At 46.4% G+C, this 13,245-nt stretch overlaps 1 protein-coding gene across 6 annotated transcripts in view; it reads left to right on the plus strand.

The window, feature by feature from the left end:
- MARCHF7 (membrane associated ring-CH-type finger 7) overlaps window positions 1-11,411 on the plus strand; it is a 39,267-nt gene extending 27,856 nt beyond the window's left edge. For 5 of the 6 annotated variants that reach the window (XM_069733017.1, XM_069733018.1, XM_069733020.1 and 2 more), the window contains 3 exons: window positions 995-1,108; window positions 2,261-2,309; window positions 10,440-11,411. In XM_069733017.1, coding sequence (XP_069589118.1) covers window positions 995-1,108; window positions 2,261-2,309; window positions 10,440-10,480 — 204 coding nt within the window. In that variant the 3' untranslated portion in view covers window positions 10,481-11,411. Of the gene's footprint in view, window positions 1-994; window positions 1,109-1,398; window positions 1,496-2,260; window positions 2,310-10,439 lie in introns of all 6 variants that reach the window. The other variant, XR_011314622.1, reaches the window with a different exon arrangement.
- Window positions 11,412-13,245: the final 1,834 nt, after the last annotated feature.

Raw genomic sequence — 13,245 nt, forward strand, 5'->3', positions numbered from 1 at the left:
TGCTGGTCTATTATCTCCTATGTCCATGGGGTGCCGTAATCTGACACTGATAGTGCCCTGCTACTGCTGCAAAACCAAGATGTCAGCCCCCAGTGCATTCTTTAAACTCATATAACACATGAAATCTGTTTCACATGCATTTCAAACTTGCTTATAGCAGCATGTTATGCTACATTACAGTGAGTTATTAATGACCTACAAACGCAGTACCTTCCCTTTAATCTATAGGTTTACATATTATAATTTGTATTTTTTTTTCCCCCACCTGTTCATATACTTATTACAGCGATGTACACAAGCATTAATAAAATGCACTCGCACATATTTTACGTGCAGTAGGCATTATTGCAAAATGTCTATCATACAATATTCTCCTATTAGTGAAGCGAGTTGCTAGCTCCAGTCATCAACTGCAAGATCCATTTGATCTCCTGCTCCATCTCTTGAGGAAAATGGCAGCAGAAGGAGACATGCACACACTATGCTTTCAGCCCTGCAGAACGCTGTGTACTGTGCCCACAGACATCCCCCTCCCTCCATGTTCTAACTATGGATCATGCTGCATTAGAAGCTTGGCCTGTTAGGGTTATGGCTGGTATTTGACACTTATTTGGGTACGTGCAATGGGAACTTATTTAAGGTGTATACATGTGACATCGTTATCCCAATGTAAGCCAAAAGTAGCAGTCTGTTCCTCCTCCCATACTGAAGACATGCAGTGTGGACCGTTCTGCCTTCAGAACATATGAGCAGAGCAGTCCCCCTGATTAGTGGCTAACATTACACTCACAGGCATATTTTTATATATTTATGTAATCTGCCGTGACTTTGAGGATCAGGTGAAACTTATGGGGCATAAAAACTGCAGCCGGAGTGCTGAAGTGTGGATGGAATATTTGATAAATGAAAAGTTGTAGTGGGGTTTTTTGTTACAGTAACTCTGAATTAACACTTTTTTTTTTTTGTTCCTTTTTTTTTTTTTTTCTCCCTCTAGGCTGAATATGAATTCATAAGCTCCGGTCTGTATCTCGTTGTCTTACTGCATCTATGTGAGCAGCGCTTTTTTGACATGTTGGGAACTGCGACCGAAGCAAACACTCGGATTAGAGTGAGTTCACAAACTTCTCCATTTCCTTGTTGTGTTCTTCTTGTAAAGCTTACTCGTTATCTTGATGCAGGACATCCGTTACTTTCTGTTGCATTAGTGCCAGTTTGCCGTTGTATGTTCTGTACCCGTATGTATAGACTGGTGCGTGCCATTGGCCTTTTTCCAGTTAAAGGCATGGTGACTCTTTTGATTTCCTGATTCCTCTGGGAGAATTTTTGGGAAAGTGTACAGGCATGTAGTATTGCTTTGTTTTTCACCATCATTTAACTCTACGTTAATTCCCCTTGCAGTCAATTATCAATCCAGAGTGCACCACTACTAGGAGGAATAGGATGACAGCAGTGCTCAATAGACTAAGGTTTACATAAGTTCTGGCTCCACGTTTGAGTAAGTCTTCAGTTTCGCGCTACTTATGATGATCAAAGGGGTATTCCGATCTTTCACTTGTGGTACAACCACAGGAGAGGTGATCAGCTGCTTGTGAGACCCACTATCTCAAGAACTGCACCCTCTGGTAGCAACTAAAAATGGAGGCTAGCGGTCAGGATTGAATTTCCCTTTCCGTTCTCTTCTATGGGAGTCTTGAAAATGAAGACTAAAGTATGCCGCAACCCCTCTTAATCACCAGTAGCACCTACTCAGACATTTTTGATATGCAACAAAACCTTTAAAGGGAATCTGTCACATCAACAAACCTGATTAAAATGCAGATATGGGGGTCAGTCTGCAGGCTAATGGCGTTCTATAGCTACCACGAGGAAATTAACTTAAATCTACCTGATGGCCTCCAGCTTTCAGTCAGAGGTGCGGCATAAGTCACTGCCGTGACTGAAAGCCAGAGGGGTTAAAGTTAGTTTTCTCCTGGCGGCTGGGCTGTTAACCTGGAGACATGGGATTAATCCTCAGGCTATAGCGCTTGGGTTACGTGACCGGTTCCGTTTAAAGAGATGTGGAGGGGAATTTAGGAAACACAAATCCTCAAAAAAATAAAATAAATAAATGTGTATATATATATATATATATATATATATATATATATATATATATATATATATATATATATATATATATATATATATATATATTTAAATTGTATTATCCATGTCTATAATCCTTTTCTGCCCTTGTGTAATTTTATTATGTTTTTTTCAGTTTATTAACCTTGCCCGTACCCTTCAAGCACACATGGAAGATCTTGAAAGTAAGTTCTGTTCGGTCATTCTAGACTCGTCTGCTACATGGTTTTGTCTGCATGAAGGTCCTGTGAATCCATTGTAATTTTCTAATGAGAGGTTCACTTTAAAAAAAAAAAAAAAAAAAAAAAAAAAAACATTGTGTAAATCAGACTTCCAGAATGGATTTTTTATTTATTTTAAACTCCTACTACACTCCGAAAATATGTATATTGCCACCATGAACAGATTTGGCCTCTGATCTTTTATATTGAAGCATCTAATGTGTGAGCAAAGGTCATTGTACATTGTAAAGAGTGAGTGTGAGAGCTATGAAATGTCCACACAGGATCCATTACTCACAGTAGATGTCCCAGCTATCCTCCTCTCTTCATAATGACCTTTGCACAAGCTGATTAGATGCTTCAACACAAGTTGGGGGTCAATCAGTTCATTGCAGCTAAAGGCCCCTTCACATTAAGCGACGCTGCAGCGATACCGACAACGTTCCGGATCGCTGCAGCGTCGCTGTTTGGTCGCTGGAGAGCTGTCACACAGACCGCTCTCCAGCGACCAACGATGCCGGTAACCAGGGTAAACATCAGATAACTAAGCGCAGGGCCGCGCTTAGTAACCCGATGTTTACCCTGGTTACTATCCTAAAAGTAAAAAAACAAACCGTACATACTTGCCTAACGCTGTCTGTCCTCCAGCGCTCTGCTCTGCACTCCTCCTGTACTGGCTGTGTGAGCACAGCGGCCGGAAAGCAGAGCGGTGACGTCACCGCTCTGCTTTCCGGCTGACCGACGCTCACAGCCAGTACAGGAGGAGAGCAGAGCACAGCGCTGGAGGACAGACAGCGTTAGGCAAGTATGTACGGTTTGTTTTTTTACTTTTAGGATGGTAACCAGGGTAAACATCGGGTTACTAAGCGCGGCCCTGCGCTTAGTTACCCGATGTTTACCCTGGTTACCAGTGAAGACATCGCTGGATCGGTGTCACACACGCCGATCCAGCGATGTCCACGGGAGATCCAGCGACGAAATAAAGTTCTGGACTTTCTTCAGCGACCAACAATCTCCCAGCAGGGGCCTGATCGTTGGTCGCTGTCACACATAATGATTTTATTAACGATATCGTTGCTACGTCACAAAAAGCAACGATATCGTTAACAATATCGTTGTGTGAAGGTACCTTAATGTGTGTTTCCTGAAACAATGAAAAGTATGTGTGTAAAGGCCCCTTCACATTAAGCGACGCTGCAGCGATACCAACAATGATCCGGATCGCTGCAGCGTCGCTGTTTGGTCGCTGGAGAGCTGTCACACAGACCGCTCTCCAGCGACCAACGATGCCGGTAACCAGGGTAAACATCGGGTAACTAAGCGCAGGGCCGCGCTTAGTAACCCGATGTTTACCCTGGTTACCATCCTAAAAGTAAAAAAAACAAACACTACATACTTACCTACCTCTGTCTGTCCCCGGCGCTCTGCTTCTCTGCACTCCTCCTGCACTGACTGAGCACAGCGGCCGGAAAGCAGAGCGGTGACGTCATCGCCACTGGCACCCTTTGCTCTTCAGATGAAAGGTGGTTCACACTGAGCACGTGACAGTCTGGAGACGCCGTGGAGAGTGATCTGCTGCCTGCAACATCCTTCAGCATGACCGGTTTGGCAGTCAGTCAGTAATGGTGCACAGCCCTCCATGTGCCAGAGGTAGCCTGACTGCCATTAGGTACTAAGATGAGATCCTCAGACCCCTTGTGAGACCATATGCTGGTGCGGTTGGCCCTGGGTTCCTCCTAATGCAGGACAATGCTAGACCTTATGTGACTGGAGTGTCAGCCGTTACTGCAAGATGAAGGCATTGAAGCTATGGACTGCCCCCCCCCCTCCCCCCATTACCCAGACCTGAATTGGATTGAACACCTCTGGGACATCATGTCTCGCACCATCCACCAACGTCACATTGCACCACAGACTGTCCAGAAGATGGCGAATGCTTTAGTCCAGGTCTGGGAGGAGGTCCCTCAGGAGACCATCCGCCGCCTCAGGAGCATGCCCAGGCATTGTATGGAGGTCATACAGGCACGTGGAGGCCACACACAATACTGAGCATCTTTTATTCAGTCGCCATGACAGCACAACGAGAGGGGGGATCCGCCCTTCAGGGACAGGAAACCTACAGACATAAAAGGGCGGTACCTCTCTCCCACGTCAGTTGGTTTCCTGTCCCTGACAGCGGAACCTCTTCAGACAGGCCTGTGAAGAAGGTCGAAGGTATGACACGTCCCCACCCCTGGCAGGCTGATACTGGTAGCGGAGGCCCCCTACCTCGGCCTGATCAGGGGGCAGGAAGCACCACACGGCAGGGGGACTGTTGGTGTAGGTGGTAGCAGGAGGAAGCAGCCTCACACAAATAGGCTGGCTTCTATGGTGTCCGCAGTAAATGGGTACCTGTGGAGGATCTGGAGGAGGGAGTCTACGCTTGGTGCGGCTGCTGGGTCCTTGGAGTCCGTCTGTGCCTAGCGGGTGTCGGTCCGGTGAGGTGTCTGCTGCCGTCCCGGTCCGCGTGTCTGCTTGGCGCCGCTGCCGCGTCCGGAAGGGGCGTGTCCGGATGACGCGGCGAGCGGCGCGGCCGAATGACGTGGCCGGGCATGCGCAGTAGCGCTGGTTTCTTCCGGCCAATGGCGGCGCCCAGCTGGGGGCAATCCGGGCTTCGGGGATGGTCTGACGGAGGTTTTTTCTGTCGGGCGGGGGCGGCGCAGCACGGAGCGGTGGCAGTCCCTCATCGATTAAGGCGGCACCTTGGATTCCCTGCTAACCCCCATCGGGGGCGGTACCCTGGGGACCTTTTTTAAACGCTGCACACATGGTGGCTGGTGTTCCTGTTCCATTCCGTAATGGAGTCGCCAGAAGGAACACAGAGCAGCCAGCAGCAGGAGCTTCAGCAGTTAGAGAAGCCTCGGAGGAGCTCCCAGCGTCGGTCTAGTGGCAGTAGCCGCGCTGGTGGAGCTAAGGAGGCTCAAACTTTAAGACCAAAGTCCTCAAGCCGTAAGGAATTGCCGGCTGCGAAGGACCCCCCCATCTACGGTACCACTCATTACTGGCGGGGTAAGTGATCTTCGTGAAAGTTCACTTAGTGATTATTTGTTCCCCTTATTTTCCCTCTCTCCTTATTAGGGGAGGAAAAGTTTAACTAAGGCCAAACATAGGCAGTGTGCCGAATGTGCAGAGCCACTTCCAGACGGGCATTTAAGGAAATTGTGCAAAACATGTATACAACGTTTACTGGAGGAAGAGGCTCCTGATCTGACCTCCACAATTAGAGAGATGGTTAGGCACGAAGTGAGAAGTTCTGTAAAGTCCAAGTCTCGGGTGACGGAAGTTGAAAGGTCATCCCCTTTATCTGATGAAAATTCGGACTCGGGTGAGCTGAGCTCTGGGTCCCTCCCATCTTCCTCCTCCTCTGAAGATCTGGAGTCTAGTCGGGCCTGTTTGTCCTTGGATAGGGTTAACCATCTTGTTAAAGCAGTTAACAGTACAATGGGGATAGAGGACGCCCAATCAGAATGCTCCATTCAGGATGTAATGTTCAAAGGTATTGAGCGGAAGTCCCGTAGAGCCTTTCCAGTGGTGGACAAGATAAAATCACTAATTTCAAAAGAATGGAAGAAGCCCGAGAGAAAGGGGTCACTTCCGCCTGCATTTAAGAGAAGATATCCCTTTGAGGAGGCTTCATCCTCATGGGATAAGGTTCCGAAGCTGGATGCGGCAGTCGCCAAAGCATGCAAAAAAACATCTCTCCCCTTTGACGACTTGGGGAACCTAAAGGACCCATTAGACAGGAAAGCTGATACTTTTCTTAAAGGAGCTTGGGAGACTTCGGCTGGGTCCTTGAGACCAGCTATAGCGGCCACCTGTACAGCCCGGTCCTTGATGGTATGGTTAGGACACCTCGAAGATCAGCTCAAGGATAAGGTTCCCAGGACTGAAATCTTATCCTCTATGCCTATAATCCAGGATGCCGCAGCTTTCCTTTCGGACGCATCAGCAGACTCTGTCAGGTTGGCCGCCAGGTCCTCAGCATTATCTAACGCAGCCCGGAGAGCGCTATGGATAAAATGCTGGCCAGGGGACTTACAGGCCAGAACAAAGTTATGTAGCATCCCCTGTGAAGGAGCTCACTTATTCGGACCGGTCCTAGATGAATTATTGGAAAAAGCAGGGGATAATAAAAAACGCTTCCCTTTCCTAGGAAGACCCTTTTACAGACGGGACTACAATAGAGGATGGTCTAGCCGTAGAAGGCCGTATAGAGATTCTAACAGGGAATCTACCAGATACGACAGCAACAGAAGAAGGGGTAAAGGATTTATGTTTAATCCTTCACGAGAATTTAAGAAACCGCAATGACTGGCGGACCAGGTGGGGGGTAGGCTTTCGGCCTTCTACCCGGCCTGGGTACGGATCACGAGTAGCCCATGGATTCTAGGCATCGTGGAAAAAGGCCTAAAGTTTGACTTCCACCATATTCCTCGAGACAAGTTTATGTTGACACCTGTTCGTTCCTCCTCTACAGAGCAGTTGGCGCTGGAGTCTGAGGTCCGGGAACTTCAACAAAAGAAAGTTTTGGTCAGAGTCCCTATGGGAGAGGAAGGTAGGGGGGTTTTATTCCCCTCTATTCCTGATCAAAAAACCTGACGGTTCATATCGCACTATTATTAATTTGAAAGGCCTGAACAATTTTTTGTTGGTTCCCTCCTTCAAGATGGAGTCGGTTAAAACAGCAATAAAGTTACTCTTTAACCATTGTTTTATGGTTGTCTTAGATCTCAAAGACGCCTACTACCATGTTCCAATACATGTAGATCATCAAAAGTTTCTTAGGGTGGCGGTTTCACTAGCTGGCACGATAGAACATTTTCAATATCAGGCACTTCCCTTCGGAGTCGCAGTTGCACCCAGGGTGTTCACTAAAATCATGGTGGAGGTTATGGCACACTTACATGAACAAGACATATTAGTAATCCCATACCTAGATGATTTACTAATTGTAGGTCACTCAGATTCACATTGCAAGGACCAGCTAGAGAAAGTGATGAGAGCTTTGAACGACTTGGGCTGGATAATCAATCTCAAAAAGTCACGTCTTCAGCCCCTAAAAATACAAGAGTTTCTGGGATTTATTGTAGACTCTAGTCGGCAGGAGTGTCGCCTGCCGGACGCAAAGGTAGCGAAGGTTCAACAGCTGGTCACAAGGGCGATTGGCAATCCCTTAGTGTCAGTTAGAAGTGCAATGTCTCTCTTGGGCACTCTTATGTCTTGCATCCCGGCGGTCCTCTGGGCCCAGTTCCACACAAGGACACTACAATGGGACGTTTTACACAATTCCCGTCGTCTAGGGGCTCGCCTCAATAGTAAATTTACACTTTCTGCGGAGACTACACATTCACTTGTTTGGTGGACTCACACTTCAAATCTACATAGGGGGGTCCCTTGGATAAATCATGTTTCTAGAGTTCTGACTACGGATGCTAGCCCTAGGGGATGGGGGGCTCACTTAGGGGAGGATTGGGTTCAGGGGCTATGGCCTCAGTCTGAAGAGGACTCCTCCTCCAATCTAAAAGAGCTGTTGGCTGTAAAACATGCCTTAAATAAATTCCTTGTACCCCTACAGGGTCGACACGTCAGACTATTATCGGACAATCGGGTAACTGTGGCCTACATTAATCGTCAAGGTGGTACACGATCCAGTTCATTGATGAAGGTCGCAAATCATATTTTTCAGGTGGCCGAAGAACATCTTCTCTCTCTGACGGCACTTCATATAAGAGGAAGTATCAATACCAAAGCCGACTACTTAAGCCGCAACAGACTCAGACAGGGAGAGTGGTCGCTAAATCCAGCCGTCTTCAAGCAGATCATTCAGTTATGGGGTTGTCCAGAGAGACCTTTTTTGCCAGCAGGGGGAACAAAAAATTGCACCAGTTCTGCTCCCTAAATCCAAAAGACAACCCATATGCGGTGGACGCTCTACTAATATCTTGGCGCTTCAGTCTCGCATATGCCTTTCCCCCTCTAAACCTAATACCATTAGTTCTGAGGAAGATTCGGGAGGACAGGGCCCAGGTAATCTTGATAGCCCCATTCTGGCCCAAGAGGCCATGGTTTCCTTGGCTGAGGAAGATGTCTGTCTGCCAACCATGGATTCTCCCAGAACTGCCAGATCTACTCTCCCAAGGCCCAATCCTCCATCCACGAGTAGCCAACTTACACCTAGCGGCATGGAACTTGAAAGGTCTTTACTGAGGGGGAAGGGATTCTCTCAGAATTTAGTAAATACACTCCTTAAAAGTAGGAAACCCTCTACAACAAGCATCTGTTAGAGTGTGGAGAAAATTTCTGTCATGTTCAGGGGCTCAAATTGACCAGAAACCATGTATAAACCAGATTCTTGAATTTTTACAGAAAGGACTAGAGATGGGCTTGGCCACAAGTACTCTCAGAGTACAAGTGTCAGCTCTGGGGGCACTATACAATCTTAACCTAGCCAGTAATCACTGGATATCCAGATTTTTCAAAGCAGTCACTAGGTCCAGACCAATCATCAAACAAAGGTTAGTCCCATGGGATCTGAATCTGGTTCTCTCAGCCCTAACGCAAGCCCCATTCAAGCCTATCGATACCATTCCTATAAAAATCCTTTCAATCAAAACAGCCCTCTTGGTTGCACTCACATCTGCTAGAAGGGTTAGTGATCTGCAGGCACTTTCCAGACATCCACCATACATACAGTTCAGGGAGGATAGAGTAATCTTGAAACCCGATCCCCTCTATCTTCCGAAAGTTGCGTCAAAATTCCAGAGTACAGGAGGTAGTCCTACCCTCATTTTGCTCCAACCCTGCTAACGATAAAGAACGTAAATATCATTGCTTAGATGTAAGAAGATGCCTCCTTAGAGAGTTTTTTTTTTCCAGGCATCTGAAACTGTAATATATCTGTTTGTAGCCTATCAAGGGGTAAGGAAAGGTCTTAGAGTATCTAAAAACTCTCAAGCTAGATGGATCAGGGAGGCAATCTCTCTCGCTTATACAGCAGGTGGCAACGAAGTTCCAGATGGTATAAAGGCACACTCCACGCGGGCTGTAGCATCTTCCTGGGCGGAGAGGTCAGAAGTATCGATCGAAGACATATGTAAGGCGGCCACATGGTCTTCTCCTTCTACCTTTCTTAGACACTACAGATTAGATCTGGGTAGTTCCTCAGACCTTACGTTTGGGAGAAGGGTGCTGGAGGCTATTATCCCCCCCTAGTCTTCCTTGTTTTCTCTGAAAGTCTCTCGTTGTGCTGTCATGGCGACTGAATAAATACGTACGCTACTCACCTGGTAGCAGTGTTTTTTCAGGAGCCATGACAGCACCCTTAGATTCCCTACCCTATTTTCTGGATGATTCAATACCCTTTCGGTTTTCCTTATAATTGCTTGTTCACTTACATAATAAAATGTATTGGTTTATATGCTGCATCTGTGTTATTAACCTTGGTGGTCCTCTCATGCTCTGGAACCAACTGACGTGGGAGAGAGGTACCGCCCTTTTATGTCTGTAGGTTTCCTGTCCCTGAAGGGCGGATCCCCTCTCTCGTTGTGCTGTCATGGCTCCTGAAAAAACACTGCTACCAGGTGAGTAGCGTACGTATTTCCTTGTCATGAGGCATTTCCACTGAAGTTGGATCCACCTGTAATTTGATTTTCCACTTTGATTATCATTCCAAATCCAGACCTCCATGGGATATTCATAACAAATCATAATTCTCAATGTAAACCAAAATGTAAAACACATTCCACTATACAATGAATACAAATTTGCAACTGGATTATTTCATTCAGAGATATCTAGGATGTGATATTTTAGTGTTCCCTTTATATATTATTGTGTTTTTGAGCAGTATATATCAATCTGATCAGCTCCTCCTGTTCCATAGCCTCCTTCCAGCAGGTCAGACACAATTTTCAACATGACAAGTTTCCTTTAAGACTGATGCAAAAATTGCACCTGGAGTCTGCTCATCTGAAACTGATCTATGTCTTGATTAGAGATCTGTGTGCCTTTTTAAAACCCCAACGTTGGTTTCACAATTTTTGTTTTTTTCTTTAGCATCAGAAGATGATGATGATTCTGAGGATGAACGGGTGTAAAGAACAGCAAAGCATTTGTGGGACTTAAAAGACGTCTACATAATACAGTTCTTTCTCTGCATTTGTTTGTGCCCATGCCCATCATTCCTGTTATATCACACTCACTGTTCTGCCCCTTGGTCACTTGTTGCACTTGAGTAATTTTCTAATATCGAATCCGTCAAACCTAGTTTGGCCTCTTGAACCTTTAATTCTTTTTTTTTCTTTTTCTTTCGCCATGTTTGCTGCTGAATCTGTGACTGTCTGCTGTAATATGTCTTGTTTCTTTTTTTTTTTTTTTATGTGCGATGTAATCAGAACTTCTTTTCCTATTCATGTAATTCAGTTAACTGCCTATAGTGAAGGGGGCGCTCTTCCCGCTGTGCACCAGTTCATGGGTTTACCTGGTCTCAATGGCCTCACTGAGACAATACTGAAGCCTCAGCGATAGTAGGCCAAGCCAATACTCAGCCTACCAAAACTGCCTCTGTTCTGTAAGTAATGGGTGCTCGGAAAAAAAGTAGTAACTATCATGAATTGGGGGAGTGGGATGAAATTGTAATAAGTGTGATCATTACGGGATGAAGTTCCCCATGCCTTATATTCCAGGCTCTTGTTTTATAGAACGTCTTGACTCCAGTGTTGGTTTAATAGAAGAGGGATTTGTACAGCTGTTCTTCTTCTTTTCAGATCTGCCTTTTCATTTAATACCAGGCCGTTACTTTGAAGTTGTTACTTGATGATAACTTTTTCTTTTTTTTTTTTCTCTTCCCCTTTCCTGACTAAGCATATAGCACATTTTACAAAAAAAACTTTTGCAAAAATATAGATGCTAAAAAAGAAGAAATTTTAAACACTTGTAATTGCTAAAATTGTAGACCCTTGTATATTCACTAAATGCACATTGATGTGTTAGTTGTATGATAAAAATAATAAAGATGTACGGATCCAATGACTGCTCCCTTTTTATTTGTTTACTTCATTGCATTGAACGGTAAGGGGGTTGCTAATTTTTATTTGGACTCCCATGATGGCACCACGAGAGAGGGGATCCGCCCCTTAGGAACAGGAAACCCACAGACACAAAAGGGCGGCACCTCTCCCACGTATCAGTTGTTTCCTGTTCCAAAAGGGACGGGATCCTACAGAATTCACAAAAGGATCCCAAGCCGGCCGGCCGATTCAAATAGCGCCACCCGGTGTGCTGCGGGTTAGCACAACGTCCCACGCTGCTCTAGGCGCTGACAGGAAGCGCTGGGTTCCGGGGTGATGTCGGGGGCGGAGCCGGCAGTCACTTCCAGGTCCCACGCATGCGCGGTGCATCCAAGATGGCGGCGCCCAGCGGTAATTGCACGCCACTTACATTCAGACCCCAGAGACTACCTCCTGCACCTGGGGGGAGGCAGGCAGCAAATCAGGGGAGCGGTTGGTATATCTGCTGACCAGAGGAGGGGTTATATGAAGAACTCCGGATCGTGGTTCCTTGCTTCTGGCCTCATATTGTGAGCATGGAGGACGAACAGGAACAGCAGCCCCAGCTGCTGGAAGAGGTGTCTCAGAAGCCCAAAGGAAAGGAACGCAACAGAAGGAGTAGTGAATCTGGCCGCGAAAGCTCCTCCAGACAGGGGTCTGGAGCATCAGCCAGGAAGAATCCCCCTCATATTCTGGTATCTTTCTTTGGGCAGCCGCTGGTAAGTGATCTTCGTGAAAGTTCACCCAGTGATGTGATTTCCCCCTCATATGTTTTATTATAGGGGAAGAAATGCATCAGTAAGGCGAAACACAGAATGTACTCTCTGCGGGGTTCCCTTACCCGATTCGTGCCCTAAAAAACTGTGCCCCTGTATCCAGCAGACAGTGAGGTCTCAGGAAGGGGGAGGGGGGTGAGAGCTTTATATCTACATAGATTAGATTACCTTTCTTGCCCCCTCAGGTAGCGGAAAAATCCCTTACTATGGCCGCAAGCCTGAAAGAGATGGTCAGGATGGAAGTCAAGCAATCCATAAAGGGCCTATCTCAAGCGGGAAGTTCTAAATATAAAGCTCCATTGTTCTCTGATTCCTCAGCAGATGAGGATAGGGATGAAGTTTTCTCCGGTTCGGCTGCAGCATCCTCTTCCTCGGATGAAGACACCGCTCGCTTCTGTCTACCCCTTGAGGGGATAGATAAGTTAGTTAAAGCAGTCAGAGGAACAATGGGCATATCAGAACCCAAACCCCAACTTTCCAAGGAGGAAATTACATTTCTTTTGCTCCAATCCACTAAACAGAGTTTTTCCGCTCAATGAAAAAATTCAAGAACTTATTAATAAGGAGTGGAAGAAGCCTGAGAAAAAAGGTTCCTTACCACCAGAGCAGAAATGCAGGTATCCCTTTGATGACCCGGCAGTCATCAATTGGGAAAAAGCCCCTAAGTTGGATGCAGCAATAGCCAAAGTGGCAAAATGGTCCTGTCTCCCCTTTTAGGATATGGGAACCCTTAAGGACCCCCTTGACAGGAAGGCAGACCCTTTTCTAAAGGGTACCTGGGAAATGGCAGCCGGTTCCTTAAGACCTGTGGTGGCTTCAACCTGTACAGCCAGATCAATGATGGTTTGGCTGGATCAATTTGAGACCCAGTTGAAAGAGGAAGCTTCTAGGGACTCTATTCTTACTGCTTTACCGGTGATTCAGGAGGCAGCTGCCTTCTTGTCGGATGCTTCCATTGACTCTTAAAATGGCTGCTAGAGCATCAGGACTCTCGAATGCGGCTAGGAGAGCCCTGTGGTTGAAATGCTGGCCAGGTGA

This window comes from Ranitomeya imitator, chromosome 7 (genome assembly GCF_032444005.1).
Source record: "Ranitomeya imitator isolate aRanImi1 chromosome 7, aRanImi1.pri, whole genome shotgun sequence".
Lineage (NCBI taxonomy): Eukaryota > Metazoa > Chordata > Amphibia > Anura > Dendrobatidae > Ranitomeya > Ranitomeya imitator.